The 19,375-nt window shown below is 38.6% G+C and overlaps 1 protein-coding gene across 1 annotated transcript in view; it reads left to right on the plus strand.

Annotated features, from left to right (window-relative positions):
• LOC124605482 (ATP-dependent RNA helicase DHX8) overlaps positions 1 to 19,375 on the plus strand; it is a 155,867-nt gene that overhangs the window by 116,347 nt on the left and 20,145 nt on the right. The window contains exons 14-15 of the mRNA XM_047137203.1: positions 6,371 to 6,552; positions 15,269 to 15,409. Coding sequence (XP_046993159.1) covers positions 6,371 to 6,552; positions 15,269 to 15,409 — 323 coding nt within the window. The remainder of the gene's footprint in view (positions 1 to 6,370; positions 6,553 to 15,268; positions 15,410 to 19,375) is intronic.

The following is a 19,375-nucleotide window of genomic DNA, read 5'->3' on the forward strand; positions in this document are numbered from 1 at the left end:
CATAGTGCTGTGGAATGTGGAAAAAACCGCAAATTGGCGTTCATAACAAGAACAACAACACCAAAAATGCAACAGGAGCGTAATATGTAAGAAACTGTCCGCGCAACCTGTAAGTACAGTTCAAAACATTACTACTTAATAGGAAATACCAACCACCAGAACTGTTTATAACCTATAGGCACAGTGATAAAAATGTAAATAAAATAGCTAACATATGTACATATTCCAGGCCACTGATGATGCCTTGCAGAAAATAAAGGCGAAACACGTATGGCACTAAAATTGTGTTTTATTCAGTTGCTGTCAGACGGTCAATAAGTAATAGTTATCAATATACCGTAATATTACACGCAACTGAGGAAGACAGGACCAAAAAAGTCAGGTTAGGTGTTCACTGAAGCATTTTTGTTTCCATTACAGCAAGTAGTTACCATGGTTCTTTTTTGCAGGCTTACTCTGCACCATATGGGCAACTGGGCATATTGCATAGTGATCTATTTTCCATTTGATTCAGATTCAGTCTCGGGCCTTATTATTGCAAAGCTCACCAGTCATTGTCTGCCATTTAAGCTATTCACTGCTAATGCAGTTAGTGATTTCAGGAATGAGTGAGCCATTGGTATCAACTTTTGAGCCATGATGCTTGAAGGTATTTATGTTCGGCAGCTCTATGCCATTCATATTGATAGTGCCTGTGTTATTTGCATCTGTTGACAGGTATTCAGTTTCCTTTATATTGAGGCAGTTCTTTCATGCTTGGACTTCTCGTTGAAAGTTGTTCAGTCTCAGCAGCCAGTAGAATGTCATCAGGATACAGCAGGGTCCAAAGTGCTAGTTTCTGAAGATCTCTAGTGACCATGTCCATTATCATGATGAACAGAAGGGGATACAAAGCACATCCACGGAAACAGGGATGTCAGATGATACTACAACACCAAAAGGTATGCAACTTTTGGGATAGTGCTACAGTAGCTGGACTCATTCAGTTGATTCTTCAGGTACTTCATGCTCTGAAAGAGCAAACCATATGAGTTCCATGGCCCTATGTTGAAAGACTTTTCCAGGTCCAAGAAAGTGAAAATGCTTAGACTTCTCACAGTATTTCTCAGTAAGCAAGTTACTTGCATTGATGGTATCTGCTGCCCCACAGCCTTTCGCAAAGTCACGCTAATTGGTGGTGCTATTGACAATCTTACGTATTCTGCTGCAAGGCATACAGGTCATTAGTTAGAATATTCAGCTGGATTCCCCTTCTGTTTACAAGTTGGAACTGTGCTCAGTATCCACTCCATTGGTATCTTCTTTGTTTCACTGATCTTGTTGAGGAAACCTTTTAACCAATCAGCTGCCTCCCTGTGCCTGATCTCCACAGTTCTGCTGGCAGACCATCTGGCTCTATCATTTTCTCAAGTTTAATCTTCTCTGTGGTTTCTAGAACTTCAGGCTTGATAATCAATATGATGGGATCTTGAACAGGCACCAACTTTTGTACTGGGGAATGTGGGAACACTTCAGTGCAGACTACTGGTGCTTTGCAGCTTTCTTTTAATCAATGTTGTTACCTTCTTCATCACAAATGCCACAGAGTTTTTCTACACGTGTTGTTCATCTGTGCCGCTCCTTTGCTCAGCAACAGATATCTCACATGTCAGCTGGTGTGTCAAGCCTTTCATATATCTCATTGCAGTGGGCGTATATGGCTACTGCAGCTACCTTCACCTCATCACAGCTAGCAACACAGTAGGTGTTCCAATGTTGAGATGCCTTTGAAACAACCAACTTGTAATAGTACATTTTTTTGCTCTCTCTTTGTTCTTAGCATATCCTGTCCACAACAACATCTAACGATCTATTTTATGGAATCCAGGTTTGGAAATGAGGCAGTTTTTTCATGGGTACCTGCTTTAACATGCTTTTTGATCACTTTGATTGATGTAATGGAAATGGATGAAGATCAGAAAATTCATGTCACACATTACTTGGGGGCTGGAAAAAGTATAACTCTCATTACCAAATTGACCTGTTCAGTCTTTGATACAAGACTACCATCAGAAATTACTCCAAGGGGTATGCAAGATATACGAGAGAGACAAAACATCCACAGACTTCAGAAAAATGTAATCATTCCAATTCCAAAGAGGGTAGGTGCTAATAGATGTGAATACTACTGAACCTCATCGAAATCTCTTGACCTCTTTAACTTAAAAAATTATGGTACATCCGTGTAACCATAGGGAAAATGTGACGAACACGTGTTTATTAGAAACACTGATGCACTTGTGTCCACTTGGAATGGAACACAAAAATGTTAATTTGCAAGTCAGTCATTAACTTTGGCATGGCTGTTTCTGGCTTCCTGATTCTGTTTGCAGTCAGTGTAATGCTGTTAAATGATACACACTACTATGTAGAATAGCTGTGGGAGGCACTGTGCCGTGTCTGTACAGTGCAAATAAATGCAACCCTTTCTCTAATGAGATTAGTTGTGTTGAGAATATTGCAAAAAACCTCTAGGGCAACAAGACTACATTGACTTTTAATGCTTTTGCTGTGGCAACAGAGGCAAAGACTTAGGAGATAATGTTGATGCCGTGAACCTCCTCCACAGGGAAGCAGTTGTGGATTTTGCTGCAACACTGGTATGGCTCATCATGCACTCAACTGTATTGAAAAGGACTTTGACATTGGCTGTTTATCAATGTGATGCTTTGCTAGTACCACATTGCCACATATGTGAATTACAGTAACTTGCCTTGAGAGAAGCAGCCATAACAGAATTATTCCACCTGGTATGCAAGATATATGAGAGAGGCGAAACATCCACAGACTTCAGAAAGAATGTAATCATTCCAGTTCCAAAGACAGCAGGTGCTAACAGGTGTGAATACTATTGAACCACCAGTTTACTAAGTCTTGGCTGCAAAATGACAGGAATTATTTACAGAAGAATGGAAAGAAGCTGACCTCAGGGAAGATCAGTTTGGGTTATGGTGAAATGTTCGGAACACATGAGGCAACTCTGACCCTATGACTTATCCTAGAAGATAGATTGAAGAATGACATCAATAGCATTTGTAGGTTTGTAAAAAGCTTTTGACAATATTAACTGAATGACACCCCTTGATATTTTAAAGGTAGCAGGGATAAAATATAGGGAGTGAAAGGTAATTTATACCTTGCACAGAAACCAGACTGCAGCTGTAAGGGTCAAAGGACATGAAAGGAAAGCAATGATCGAGAAAGGAGAAAGGTAGTGTTGAACCTATTGTTGAACATAACTGTGATGTTATTGGATCTGTACGTTGAGCAAGCTTTGTGAAAGAGAATTATAATTGAGGAAGAAGAAACAAAAAGTTTAAGGTTTGCCAATTAAAAATCCTAAAATGATTAGGAAATAAGACACTAAAAGTAGAAGATAAGTTTTGCTACTCAGAGAGCAAACTAATTGATAATGGCTGAAGCAGAGAGGATATAAAATGCAGACTGACAACAGCAAGAAAAAGATTTCTGAGAAAGAGGAATTTGTGAACATCTAACATCAATAGAAATGATAAGACTTCTTTTCAGAGTTTAGTTGTCTGGAGTGTAGCCTTGTATGGAAGTGGACTATAAGCAGTTCAGGCAACAAGTGAATAAAATCTTTTGAAATAGGGTGCTATAGAAACTTGTTGTAGATTAAAAGGGAATAACAAGTAACAAATGAGGAGATTGAATTGAATTGGGGGGGGGGGGGGAGGGGAGGGAGAGATTTATGGCATAACTTGATTGAAAGAATGGATCAGTTGATAGGTCACATCTGAGGCATCAAGGGATTGTTCAGTTTGCTAATGGAGTGAAGTGTCATGGGAAACTATTATAGAGGAAGACCAAGGCTTGGATACAGTAAGTTGCAACAGTTGTAGGTTGCACTAGTTACAAGAACTAAAGCGACTCTTCATAGGATAGACTAGCACGGAGAGTGACATTAAATCAGATTTTTGGCTAAACAACAAATAGGAATTCTGATATGGTATACAGAGAGCCAAATGATACATGGCATGTATACAAAATTATAGTGTGTGTAGAGGAGATAAAAAGAAAAATCTTTTTATGTGACATGAAGATTTTGACGCTAGTAATGTCCAGAGACAGTGTTCAGACTCCTGTGTGATGAATATTGTTTTAGAGATATTGCTGAAAATGTCATCCATTTCATTAAGACATTACTTGTGTCTGTTCGCTAATGATTGTATAACGCGCTCAAAACAATCAGGTGCTTCACAAATAATGGCTGCAGCTTCAACTGAATGGGCAACCAGCTGTTCTGGAGTGCCTATCAATGCCTCATGCACCAAATACTCCATCTGACCCCACAAAAAGAAATCTGTAGGAGTGAGGTCAGGAGAATGAAGTGGCTACAGTGTTGACCCATCCCTCCTAACCCAACAATTGAGCAAAACATTGTCTAAATGTTCTTTCAGATGAATGGCAAGTGTGGTGGCTCCCTTTCAGGCTGTAACCATAATCATTGCCTAACTGCTAGCAGGACATTTTCCAACATTCATAATAGTACTTTGCAGAGAAATATGCAATGAATTCCTCCATTGAGCATGTTATGTACAAGATAAAAACCAATCAGCTGGCTTACCCTTCCTAGTTGTAAGATTTAACTGTGTTGCAAATTAGATTTGAGTGTCAATGTGTTGCATATGAAGCAGTTAGACCAACTGTGAATGTTGGCCTAAGAGAACCCTTAAAGGACGGCTAGTTGGGAATACGGTGTGCCTGTGATGTTTTTCTCACATAAAAAATGTTTCTTTTCATCACCTCTAAACACTAAAAATTCTGAGACAGACTTTTATACACTATGTGTACAGATTACATATGCCACTTTTGGCACTTAACTTTCATGCTCTCCTCCTCTTGCTGGCTTTTTCTGATGGTTCTTATAGCAGTCAATGATACACCTGAATCAGACAACTTATAGTTCTTGATAAGAATGTATGGTAAAATGCTGTTTATTAAGGAATTATGACATAACATTTTTTGTGAGGAACTTTAGCAACATTGGGCAATTCATTTTACTGAGATAAATTGGATACCTTCTCCAGACAGGACTGGTGGAGATCTTGACTGATGGAACTGGCTGCACAATGTTTGAAGGAGTCCCATATTGCAGAAAAATGATCCTACATTCGCACATCCATGCGGTTGAAATGTTGGAATGACATTGGTGTGCGAAAGACTCTCATCTTTTCAGGATAAAGTGGTACCGGTTGATATGCTTGCAGATTTTCTGTTGCCCATATTCTTCGATTCTGTGTATTGACATGTCCTTGGAGATGGAAATCAGTGTTGTATGTCCACAGACTGTTCCATGGGCATTCGTTCTCCATTTCCATGCAAGCAAGAAATGCCAGAGCAGATGTTTGTCTTTCTTGCAGATCAACAGGAAGCAACCCCTGAACATGAGTGATTTTATGTGGATAGCAATGCAGGATGTTTCATAGGATTTTATGCTCTGTGCTCACAGGTGTGCCCAATGTTCAGGCACTTCCCCATGCACCACATGTTTGCACACGACTGTTCGACCCCTCCTGCAATGCTGTGGCCACATATTTGGCAGACTTTGGATCATCTGCTTTCCTCCCTATGCCACATGACACTTCGGAAGAACCTGTCTTTTTGAATTTTGTTATCTTTTTTCCAGATTCTTAGCAGATAACAGACCGATGCCCTTTTTTATACCCTCGAGTGTACCAGAACTTCTGCAGGGCTACTGGCACACAGTTACTTCTCATGTAAAAAAGCTTTACCAGCAGCACACAATCCTTCATGGAGACAGTCATGTTGGATATGTAGGATGCAAATTGAGGAACAGTGAGGGCGTCATATTCTGATGCTTACAGCACCATCTATTCATCAAATTTTTGTTAATTTTTTCTTGCCTCATTAATTTTCCCCCTGTGTCAATAATATGCTGTTCAAATTTGACCTCATTCAGAGCAGTGGTTCTCTTTCTACGGTGTTTTGAAACTGGAATTTTAGTTATGGGCGCCCTGTAGATTGTGATCCTCATCTCGCAATTAAATTGTACAAGTTTCTTTCGTTATCACCTCTCCTTTCTTTTCTTTCATCGTCTCTGCGGCGCATTATTTCTTCTAAGTAGATCTATGTAGCTCTCTGTCTCTCTTTTGTGTGTGTGTGTGTGTGTGTGTGTGTTTTTTTTTTTTTTTTGGGGGGGGGGGGGGGGGTGCATTTCATTTTAATGCTGCGTTGCTTACTGTTGTGGTCCCAGGGCTATGATTTTGATGAACTAAGTGCATGTGTTTTCATGTTTCCTTGCTTAATTGTTTTTCAGTGTTACTGACGACTTTTCCCATGTTTGCAGGTGATATACTACTATTTTTAACCGGTCAGGAAGAAATTGATACAGCTTGTGAGATTCTATATGAAAGAATGAAATCATTGGGGCCTGATGTACCAGAACTTATCATTTTACCAGTGTATTCTGCTCTTCCAAGTGAAATGCAGACTAGGATCTTTGAGCCAGCACCACCAGGATCGCGAAAGGTACAAGAAAGACTTATAATCAATATGTTTTTTGTAAATAAGGCTTCAGAAAACTTTTATGTGAGCATTTATTCAATTACATTGGACATCAAATGTAATAAAGGGATGGAGAAACACACACACACACACACACACACACACACACACAGAGAGAGAGAGAGAGAGAGAGAGAGAGCTTTATGTGTTGGCATAAAGTGATTAAAAAATGATTTCATGAGTAAATGACACACTATTTTTAAGTACCAGGTTGAATGGCCATATACTGTATTTTATTCAGGTATTAAGAATTATGAAATTACAGTTGGAGATTACATGGTAAGAGATGCTCTGCTCCAGTAACTTATGCAGAAAACTCTTGCAAAAAGTCAAACAGAATCGAATAAGAACGACTATTGTCTCAGGATCTATCATTTCATCATCACCACAGTCCATTACTGGACCACTTGTAATACTTTATTTTAAATATCTATGTTTGGCCTTTCCACCTCCCCTAAGAGTTCTATTAGTTCAGTCATACTCTATACTTATAACAGTCTTTTTTTTTAGGGGCAGTTAATATAAACATCACTGACTGATGGTAAATTTTGGTGTTAGTTCAAAAATTGAACTGTATTCAGAGTCCCTCTCTCTTGTATAACACTAAACTTGGATCCACTGAAAGAGGTTCAGTGTTGATCTAAGTTAGCATAAAACATGCTTGGCAACACAGCTAAAATCGGCTATTGACATGAGTATCACACTTCTGCTTCAGATGTTAATCATACGGTACTTCATAGATATGCAGTATTTATTATCGATGGTGTTATGGTGTAAAGTTGGAGGAAAGTTAACAGATAAAGCAGTGACCATCAAACTTCTCCCAGTACAAAAAAAATATTTGTTGTTGGAAATCAAGTTGGGCTAATATAGAGACACAATAGAATGGGAACAAAACCTAATAAAGCCACTATGGCCAACAGGAAAAGGAGTAATTGGATTTTTGTAAATACATTGTTAGTAAATTGTGCACTCATTGCATTGTGACTCCTGTTAGCTTCATTTTCTGTTGGTAATGGAATTTCTTTGTAGACAGATTTTCAGCGTAGTTACATGCGGTGCTTTGTATACATTTTAATAAAGTCTGATTACACTTCTCGTCTGACATTGCTTGTATGTTTAATGAAAACAACTCATGACTATTCCTAAATATTTGTACAATATCACCACCAGGAGATTTTATGGGGACATGGGTAAAGTCAGTAACACCTAAAACACCAGGAAAATGGGCTATTTATAAAATTTATGCTGGGTTTTCCTCACATCATTTTCTTTTGTAGGTTTAGTATCCCCACCAGCAGATATCGCAATGGAAGCAGATGAACTGGCGTGTGTAGAACAGCAGAATGCAACCTGTTATGGAGGGAACACCCATCGTATCTTATGGGCAGACCCGCTGATGTCAGTGTTTCCTTGTGAGCAGCAGTAAGTGTAGCATGCAGTGCCCATGCAGAGTTAGACCACTGCGGACCTAGCCAAGCACTCATGCTGAGAGTTGTTGTGTGCTCAGTCATTAGCTACCAGTGCCAGCTGCACGCCGAGTTATTGTTGTGTGCATATCGCTGTGGGTATGATTGCTCCGCTTCACATAGTTCCGGGCACACGATGAACTAGTGCCATTCATGGGGTTCTTTTTCCCAGTTGTTACCGAGTCACTGTTGGCCTGAACTACCATGTCGACCATGTTGAGTAGCAGTGTTGTCACGCCTTTGGCAGATACTAAAGTAAGTATTTTGATGAATTCTTTCTTCAGTGAGGCAGTGTAGGCCAATACCTTGTGAACAATTCTGTAAACAGTCGCAACATTTGTTTTAAATAAATCACCAACCACCATCTGAAAGTGTCCTGTAGCATAAAATCTTAATGCTGAAAGTAGCATCTGCATTTTAGTCAGTGACTGGTTTCTTTTGATTGGTTTCAGCAGACATTCTCTCAGCCTTAGTTCTAACTGCTGCACAATATTTTGTCCAGCTGAACTTCAAGAATTGATTCGTCCATTGTCATCCACACTAGACTCTTCGGAATACTCTGATATCATGTAATGTTCTTGCCTGCAGAATGCTGCCCACCACAGTGTTTGGAAAATAGGAAGTATGATGTGGTTTCAAAACATAATTTGTTGTTGTTATATTTGTGACCAGTACAGTAGAGAAACTAATATGAAATGGAAATAAAAATCCAAGTGTTAACCTGGGTTCAGACTTGAACTCTTCTGCATTGTGCACCAGAATGCAACATCTGAGCTACTAAAACACTCATAAACATTGCTGATAAATATCACCTTGCTACAAATGACTTATTTAGTCCAGACTATGCTTATGTTTTATTCATCAACATGTGTGTTTAAGTAGCTGTTCAAAAATTAGTATGCATTATATTGTTTGTTACTGCCACTCAAGCCAAGAGAGCACATTTATAAGAGATGGTCAGTCATTATTGGTTGTTGTAAAAATCAACATACTTAAATGTTCTTGGCAAATATTTTTAAATTATCTTTCTTACTTTGCCACCTAAGTGTCTATGAAATGTCTTTAAAGTAATCACAAAAATTACAAGACATCCCCAAGAATGGCTATGAGATCAACCTTTATTAGTAGGTAGCTGATAATTTCCTACACTCATTAGTACATAGCTGATAATTTCCTTAACCTAACCTTTTTCAATAAAATATTTTGAGCTTGTAACAGTGTGGGAGTGGTTTGATCGCATATTTACATGTTAATAACAACTTCTTTATTATGCCAATTTGTATTTGCACAAAACAAAAATGTTGTTTTGTAATTTTACTACATTGTAAGGTGATGATTAGATTTGAACATGACTCTGATCCATGAATTTTTGCTAGTCTGACAAGGGGATCCTCCATACTGTAAAACATGGATTTTGATGTGCTTCAAATATGTTGTAGAGGCACATTCCCTGAGTACTTGGCTATCTGGTTTTAAGCGACAGGCCTTTACTTTTGAGAAAATCGATTTTGAAGTTCATTGCGTACTCTGTGTACCCGTAACATTGCATATATTGACTGAATTTTTCAAATTTATTTCAAAGAATATCAACAAACAGTGTAAGGTGTGCGAAATTATAAAGAAATATTCAGTTATTAATTCTGTCATACAATATTACAAAATCTTATTTTTCATTGTTCATGTCCACATTGCTTGATGTGTAAGAACAATATTGTGGGTGATACTTATCATAGAAACAACCGAAGCACAAATTTTCGCAGCACCACGCGCATTTTATGAAAGCAGCCATCTTGCAGGTGCACGGTTTCTTCATGAGCAATACTAGGAAACACAATTATTTTGCATTAAAAAAGATTTCGCTTTCATCTGCTAATTTCAATGCGAACCATGCGTACCTAATCATGCTTCCAAAATTAGGTGCGCTGAATTGATGGAGGAGTAGCGAATGTAATTTTATCGAATCTTCCCTAGAAGTGGTCCCTCTATCGTCTTTTGTCAAGTCGGGAGCATTCTGAATAATATTCATGAAGATTTTCACCTGTCGCTAAAAATAAACATCGCAGGGCTGGCAATGAGTGCATTTTGGTGGGACCACTTTTAGGGTGCAGGTGCTCCCTTTTCTTTCATCAGTGAATAGATGATCGTATAAAGTTGAATCGGTTTGCCCTCCCCACAAATCGATAATGTACAAAAAAAAATTCTGTCCCACGTACGGAAGAATTACCGAATGCAAAAATTCTTTGTACACCAGTTTTGTGAACTTCCCGGATTTCATGCAGTACATGACTACATTTCTGTATTTCCCAGTTAATTCATCTATTCCTTTTTTGACTGTTAGGACCAAATTTTCCGGGTGGCTCTTGCATACATAAAAAAACATATGGGATCACCTTTCCTGAGGCTGTTATGGTGTACTGGGCTGTATAAGAATGAGTAGTCGTGTTTAAATTTTTTTTTTTGGACGAGAACAGTTTTCATTCCTTTTCTGAAAGTGATCTATTATATGCTGCCTGATACTGGCAGCCAGTTTGATCAGTGTTGATTATGAAGTCAAGGTTGAAATTCTCCATAAGTATTCTTGTTTGTATGTGGAATTGTTCGGCAGCTGCTAAAACTTCGTCTATAATCACAAATTTTTTAGAGCTGATGAACTTTGTAATTTTTCTTTGCCAAATCTTATGTTTTTTCTTGAATTGCTCAACCCAAGCATTGCCAGCCACGAAATTGAAGGTTTCCAATAAAAAGGGAAGAACAGCATTCGTCACCCACCGCTGTAGAGTTATCATTGTCACCTGATCTCAGAAAAGCCATTTTCACAAGCCATTCTCCTTTTTACAATATACTCAACATATATTTCATGTCAATATGATTTACCTATTCCAAAGTCTGCCTCGCTTTGACAAATCTTTCATAAGTCTTACAATGAACGGTTCTCCATTTATCGAGACGAGTTCCACCTCATTTTACATCCTCTTTCCATTGATATCATATTGGTTTATGTTTCAGTCAAGAAACTCCATGGGATTGCAGACTTTTCAAGTTCCATTTAGGATGAGCTGCTGCAAGAGCGACTGCTTTTTCCTTGTAGGATAGACGCACATAATGTTTTGGTTCTGATGCAAACTCTTCGGGAACGCAATCACCATCTTCCTCTATCCCCATACGCTGCAAAGTGAAGAGTTTTATTTATTTATTTTTTTTCATTTGTCCAAAACAGAAAATATTCATAAAAAAGTAAAACTTACCGCATCATATTCTCCCAATTCATCTTCTTTGTTGAAATCTATCAATTCATCATCAATAATGATCTGTCTTTCAGCCAAGAGATCCTGTATTGCGATACATATCTCATCGCCAGTTGCAACGGAATTGGCAGAGATCACGCTAGGCGGTGCATTCATTACGAGATTCAAATCGCAGAGTAGATTTTCGGCGTATTTAATAACATTTGTGATTTCGCCTTTTGATTCTTCGTTCAACTCCTCTTTTTGTGGATCTTCTTCTGTCTGCACTACTGCAGAAACACTTGGTTCTTTCATTTCACGGAATTTTTCTAACACACGGCACTAGAGACGCTTTGCGAGCAACTGACACTGTAGTCAGATGCGAACGTAAAGGAATGCAACTCGCATCCTCATTGGCCGCAACTAGGAGCTGGGATTCCTGTTACGGCTAACGGTATTCACGGGAGAGGGGATGATAATGGGCGGAGATCCATTTCAGGTAATACAAGAAGCGACCATTGTACGAACATTTGGAACTCCAACTGCGAACCAAAAATGGAATGAATATTTGAAAAAATGAATAACTGAATATATATTTATAATTCACACACCTTACACTGTTCGTTGATATTCTTTGAAATAAAGTTGAAAAATTGGGTTGATTTTGAAAAAAAAGAAAAGTACACGAGCAGGATTCGAACACGGTACCTCCAGTGTGGTAGTCGTGAACCTTTACCGCTGCGCTATGCTGACTTGCTTGGAATATATGTAATGTTACAGATATACAGAGCACACAATGAACTTCAAAATCGATTTACTAAAAAACCAAGGCCCATCACTAAAAAACCGGATAGCCAGGTACTCAGGGTAAGTGCCTCTACAACATATTTGAAGCGCATTAAAATCCATGATTTACAGTATGGAGGGTCCCCTCGTGAGTTGATCCTGCTTCAAACAATGGAAAACCGAGGTTGGAATTGTAACAATATAATGAAATTGCCCTGCTGTTCACAGTGTGGTGCCAGCTGCCAGAGCCTGTGATCATGTGTGTGTGATTTGCGTTTGCATGAGTGTGTGCATTTGTGTGTGTTATCTAATTTTGACAAAGGCCTTGTTGGCCAAAATCTAATTGTGTGACAGTCTTTTTGTTGTGCTTTTCTGAGACTCAATGCCTCCATTATATGGTGAGCAGCAACTTTCATTATATTGATCCTACTTCACAGTGATATGACCTTGGATTAACATTTACACAACACAGAATTTCAAGTTCAGCTTGATCTGAGGTCATTTTCTATGTTAATCTAAGGTCAAATATTTCACACAGTTTCACCTTAAACATCCCTTTTAACAGCACTAAAACTCCCAACTATATGACTCAAGCTTTGCTGTACACTTCTGTGTTACAGTATGTGCAGCTTTTTATTCATCTAATTTGATAGATCTGCAATAGAACAAAGGTGTAGATGGCATGTTTTCAAGAAAAACTGTACTTATTGCCAAGCCCATTCTACAACACTGGACAGCAAGTTTTTATATAGACTTTAGAATGAGACTACTCAGACTGCCATAAAAGTAACTGGGCATTAGTTTGATAAAGTAGGCCTGCTTCTTTCACTGTAAGTCAAAGGTATCAACAGCAGCAACAGATCTTCTGTTGAACTACTCCCAGCACTGCAGACTTCGACTAAGTCAACAAATTAAGATGGCAACAAACATTCGTGAAGTTGGAATTCAAAATATTCGTATTAATCCTGAAAAATTAGTTTTTGACAAAAACATGATATTTGTGATCCATGAACACAAAAATTGTGTGCTTTGAACAAGAAAGAAAATATTTATTGTTTTCATTTGATACAACTACTTTCGTTACTGAATTAGAGTCACATATCAACCCTTGTCATATGTCTTACACGTGTAAACCTGTATTCTCTTCTGATATTGGTCTACTCCTGCACATCAGGCTGCCCCTCGTTTCACAGCACATCGCTCCATGCCTCGCCATTGAGGCTGCGAGTAGTAGTTTTGTTATTGCATGCGCTCTCTGCTGCAACGCAAGGCAACACCAGTGCTAACAACATCTACATCTACATCTACAGCTGCCTCTGCATCTACATCAATACTCCACAAGTCAATGTACAGTGCATGGTGGAGGGTACCCTGTACCACTACTAGTCATTTCTTTTCATGCTACACTCTCAAATAGAGCGAGAACTCCCATTTGAGTGCCCTAAGCATCCCTGCGACACTTACGTGTTGTTTGAACCTACTGATAACAAATCTAGCAGCCCACCTCTGAACTATTTCAATGTCTTCCTTTAATCCGACGTGGTACGGATACCAAACACTCAAGCAATATTCAAGAATAGGTCGCACCAGTGTCCTGTATACAATGTCCTTTACAGATGAACCACACTTTTCCCAAAATTCTCCAAATAAACCAAAACCAACCCAACCATTTGCCTTCCCTACCAGGGTTCCTACATGCTCATTCCATTTCATACACCTAGATTCTACAAAATACTGTTAAATGGATGACAGAGGGTACATCCTAGTTTACCAGCTATTAGGGTATCTTCCAATTTCATTCACTTATTGAGCATGAAAGAATGATTGTTTACATGCTTCTATATGTGCTGTAATTAATTTAATTTTGTCCTCACAGTCCCTATGTGAGAAATGAAGTAGGAGGTTGTTGTGTATTCCCAGAATGATCATTTAAAGCCAGTTGTCGAGACTTTGTAAGGTAGCTTCTTAGGGTTAGCTTACGCCTATCTGCAAGAGTCTGCCATTTCACTGACCATTCGTGCTGCCCTTCTCCGTGCATGTTCAGTATCTCCTGTTAGTCCTGTTTGGTATGGGCCCGACACACTTGAGCAATATTCCAGAATGGGTTGCGCGAGTGATTTGTAAGCAATCTCCTTTGCAGACTGATCGCATTTTCCCAGTATTCTACCCAGAAACTGAAGCCTACCACCTGCTTTACACATAACTGAGCCTGTGTGATTATTCCATTTAATACCCTTACGAAGTGTTGCACCCAGATATCTGTATGAGTTGGCCGATTCCAACTGTTACTCATTGGTATTTTAGGCATATGATACTATGTTTTTCGGTTGTGTGAAGTGCACAGTTTTACATCTCTGAATATTTAATGCAAATTCTCAGTCTTCACTCCACTTTGAAATCTTAATAAGATCTAACTGAATATTTATGGTTCTTCTTTCAGACAATACTTCACTATAGATAACTGTGTCATCTGCAAGCAAGCTGAGATGAGAAAATGACTGTGCCATGAATTACCAATTCATGGCATACAGTCTATCCCCCAAGGAAGGACATAAAATACTGAAAGCTAGGATAGTGTCATGTACTTTTGTATGTGTCTATCAATAATACTAAATATATTGCCTTATGGAGGTTATACAGGCCACCTGTTCTGTTCCATAATTTTAAGTGGCTACACTATGACTAACCTTTTAATAACTCTTGTTATTCTGTTTATTGCTTAAATTACTTTAAAAGGATGCATTACAGGGTTTTCAGCCATTTGTTATGTTTTCTGTTTACTGAAATACCGGCCGGAGTGGCTGAGCAGTTCTAGGCGCTACAGTCTGGAACCGCGTGACCGCTACGGTCACAGGTTTGAATCCTGCCTCGGGCATGGATGTTTGTGATGTCCTTAGGTTAGTAGTAGTTCTAAGTTCTAGGGGACTGATGACCACAGCAGTTAAGTCCCATAGTGCTCAGAGCCATTTGAACCATTTACTGAAATAATTTTTTATCTTATTCATTGTTCTGCACCACATGCATTTCGTGTTCATTTGATTGTATTGATTTCAGTGGCATACTTCTTCTTCAGAATAAATTGCTATTTTTAAGAGATAATACCTTTAAATTCATTTACACAGACTGTGGGTAGACAAATATTGAATGTTATTTTTCAAATTTATGCCTTTCAGTAATGAGTAACATTTGGTTTTTCTGTAGGTTGTTATAGCCACAAACATCGCAGAAACATCTTTGACAATTGATGGCATTTATTATGTAGTTGATCCAGGATTTGTGAAGCAGAAAGTGTACAACTCAAAAACTGGTATGGATTCTCTTGTTGTTACACCAATCTCTCAGGTAAGCTCTTCTTTTTAATGAATTCTGTAATATTGCTATGCACTGAGTTTTATTCACCTGGAAAGTTTAATCTTCCCTGCCTGTGCGACCTGTAACAACATTTTCAGCTACATTTCAGTAAATGTATTGTTCATAACTTAGGCATACATAGATTGTAGAAGATGTTCACCTAGTTATACAAGAAAGTAGGATGAAGCTGACAATTAGGAACCAAACTAAGACTGGGCAATTAGGCTGAAAATATTCTGGCTGCTGGTTAGCAACTTGTATAGCATAAGTTAACTTTAGATAACTATGTCATTTGTTTTGTGAAATGAAGTCATGATCAGGTGTCAGAGAATTAGGGATTATGTGTAAGGGTTTTGGGACTGAATTATAGTGATGAATGGTGCTAGTGAAATAAGAACAGAAACTAGACATAAAAGTGTGAGTATCTTGCAGTACCATGACTAGACCTGTGTAAACATACGTGTTGTCTGAATGTAGGTATGAAAATACTGATTAAAGTGACAGTCACATTGGTGCTGTGAAAAAAAGGAATACATGCTGTTCATAGATTAAGCCTAATAAGTAAGAGGGGAAAAGGATCATGTTACTTGTGCATCTGGCAGGAACTTCTTGATGATACCATCACACAGGTCATGTTACCTTTTATAGCTGAAGTCAGATTTGTACTTTTTTAAGGTTGGATTTGCGATTTAGGCTCTCAGTTGTGAGGTAAATGTACTGACAAGTAAAGGACGTCACAGAACTTAGAAGCAAAGTACAAGATTTTCTTGCTACATTTCAAGAGTTTCAGATTCAGGAAAAGTAGGTATTCTATACATGTTTGAATACCATGGTATCACAGAGGCAGAAAAATTAAATACAGATGGTTATGTAAGTGCATCTTCATCACGAAGAGTAACCATGAATAAAAGAGAAGTTGCCTTATATATGAAAGCAAAACATAATGGTAAGAAATATACATTTTTTTTTTGTTCTGTATTTAGGTACTGTCCCCTGTAAAGTAGTTGTGTTACATACCATTCACAGTACATCTTCCATTCTTGGAGTGATTTCTGAAATATATTGAGATACTGTAAAGATCTTTTGTCAGGTTTTCTTGGTTTCTTGGGACCCATCAGTCTTTAGAAATGATGTGGTTTTGAATTGGGGGAACAGAAAGAAGTCTGTCATAGCCTTTCCAGGAGACTGGGTTGTGCTGTGATCCAATGCCTGCAGTCAATTTGCGAACAATTTAGGCCGCCGCCTGGATATAGCCATTTTTATACATGTTGGTCCGCTTTAGAACAGTTTTTGGCTTATGGTGTGAGGACAGTGTATGAACTTTTAATGATGCATCATTTGCACTTTCTGTGTATTCATGATAAACAGTTTAATGAGAGACTAGAAGCTTATAACATGTTGTACCAGAGAACAATGCTGAAGATAAGGTGGATAAATGGAATAATTAATGAGAAAGTGCTGAATTTGGGAGAATCAAAATCTGTGGCATAACTTGACTGAGAGAGGATTCATCATTTTGGTTATGGGAAGTGGTGTGAGGGAGACAAATTGTAGAAGGAAGACCAAGATTTTAGTGTGACAGCTGTCTGATGCCAATGTTGCAGGGTAGCTACTTCTGACTCAAGAGTGGCAGGTGGGGGAAGCTGCGAGATGGATGCCCCAGTACTGTGGCAAGCACAAAGCTTTGAATGATTACTCATTAAAAACAATCTTCATTATTCAACACTTCTTAACAAGCACTCTTATGGAAGTGGCCCCGGAATCTGTTACACCTTGTAAGTAGTAAGTGATGTGGGATTGTGTGGCAGGCAGTTCCCTCATAGATGAAGTTGGGGTGTCAGTTCTGGAGACTGGCTGGACTGTCAAGCGGTGGCACATACTAGGCAGCCTTGCGTCTGCAGATCCAGTTCAAATTCTGGAAACATCAGGGCTAGCTGACAGCTCGAAGAGCAGCAGCTGTTTCACCTGATTGATGACACTGCGCATTGAGGCTGAAGTAGATCAGTGACACATTCGATCAGTGACTACCACGGAGACTGCACCTGCTAAATGCATGTCGCCAAAGTAATGCTGCTACCAGCCGAGATGGGATCATTTACACTCGCTCCGATTGGTCGTGTTATGACAAGAGCTAGACTCCCGTCACACAGCCAGCTGTAGAAACATTGCATTGTGCTACAGCAGTGGCTATCTAATCCACTGCTGATGGTAGAATGTTGCATTTTAGAGTGTTGAACCATCAATATTGCAGAACCCAGCTGCAGAATTACGTCACTGGCTGACCTACACATTCCTTGGCTGGTTATGCAGCCTGTCTAAAGCTGATGTCACAACACTAAGAAAGCTGGTTCAAATGAATGTTGGTGGCAGCAGTTACACAGAGATAGAGATATTTGCACGCGTAGACTGGCATGGAGAGCTGCATCAAACCGGTCGTCGTACTGATGACCACAACAACAACAAGAATATTGACGCCGATGACAGCAACACTTTGATAACCTCATTTATGTTCCCATTTTACTTTTTCCATAAAAAATTGAATACCACAGATTCACATCTTTTTGCTGTGCAGTTGTTCTGAAATGATTGCAATCAGCCATACATTATGTAGGCAACTTGCATTTCTCTAACCAGTTATCCAGCCAGGGAAAGAGGACCTATAGTGTAATGTGGAATCCGAATCACATTTTATTTCTGGCGAATCTCCACATTATTAAGAGGTGAATGCTAGGTAAAAGGTAGTGTGTGCGTGGGGGTGAGGGGGAATGATAATAATAATAATAATAATAAGAAGAAGAAGAAGAACTAAAAGAAAAATATAGACAAAGACTAACAAAAATACTGAAAACAGAATTGACAGCAAGAAACAAGACAAAAGCTATAAATACTTATGCCATACCAATATTGACCTACTCATTTGGAGTAGTGAAATGGAGTAACACAGACCTAGAAGCACTCAATACACTTACACGATCACAATGCCACAAATATAGAATACATCACATACATTCAGCAACAGAAAGATTCACATTAAGCAGAAAGGAAGGAGGAAGGGGATTCATCGACATAAAAAACCTACATTATGGACAGGTAGACAATTTAAGAAAATTCTTTCTAGAACGAGCAGAAACAAGCAAAATACACAAGGCAATCACTCATATAAATAAATCGGCTACACCACTGCAATTTCATAACCACTTCTACAACCCTTTAGATCACATAACATCAACAGATACGAAGAAAGTAAATTGGAAAAAGAAAACACTTCATGGCAAGCACCCGTATCATCTAACACAGCCACACATCGATCAAGACGCATCCAACACATGGCTAAGAAAAGGCAATATATACAGTGAGACAGAAGGATTCATGATTGCAATACAGGATCAAACAATAAACACCAGGTATTACAGCAAGCATATTATTAAAGATCCCAATACCACAACGGATAAATGCAGACTTTGTAAACAACAAATAGAAACAGTAGATCACATCACAAGCGGATGTACAATACTAGCAAATACAGAATACCCCAGAAGACATGACAATGTCGCAAAAATAATACATCAGCAGCTTGCCTTACAACATAAACTTTTAAAACAACACGTTCCTACATACAAGTATACACCACAAAATATACTGGAGAATGATGAATACAAATTATACTGGAACAGAACCATTATAACAGATAAAACAACGCCACATAACAAACCTGACATCATACTCACCAATAAAAAGAAGAAATTAACACAACTAATCGAAATATCCATACCCAATACAACAAATATACAAAAGAAAACAGGAGAAAAAATTGAAAAATACATCCAACTGGCTGAGGAAGTCAAAGACATGTGGCATCAGGATAAAGTTGACATCATACCAATTATACTATCAACTACAGGAGTCATACTACACAATATCCACCAGTACATCAATGCAATACAGCTACATCCAAAC

The sequence above is a fragment of the Schistocerca americana genome, chromosome 3, assembly GCF_021461395.2.
Source record: "Schistocerca americana isolate TAMUIC-IGC-003095 chromosome 3, iqSchAmer2.1, whole genome shotgun sequence".
Classification (NCBI taxonomy): domain Eukaryota; kingdom Metazoa; phylum Arthropoda; class Insecta; order Orthoptera; family Acrididae; genus Schistocerca; species Schistocerca americana.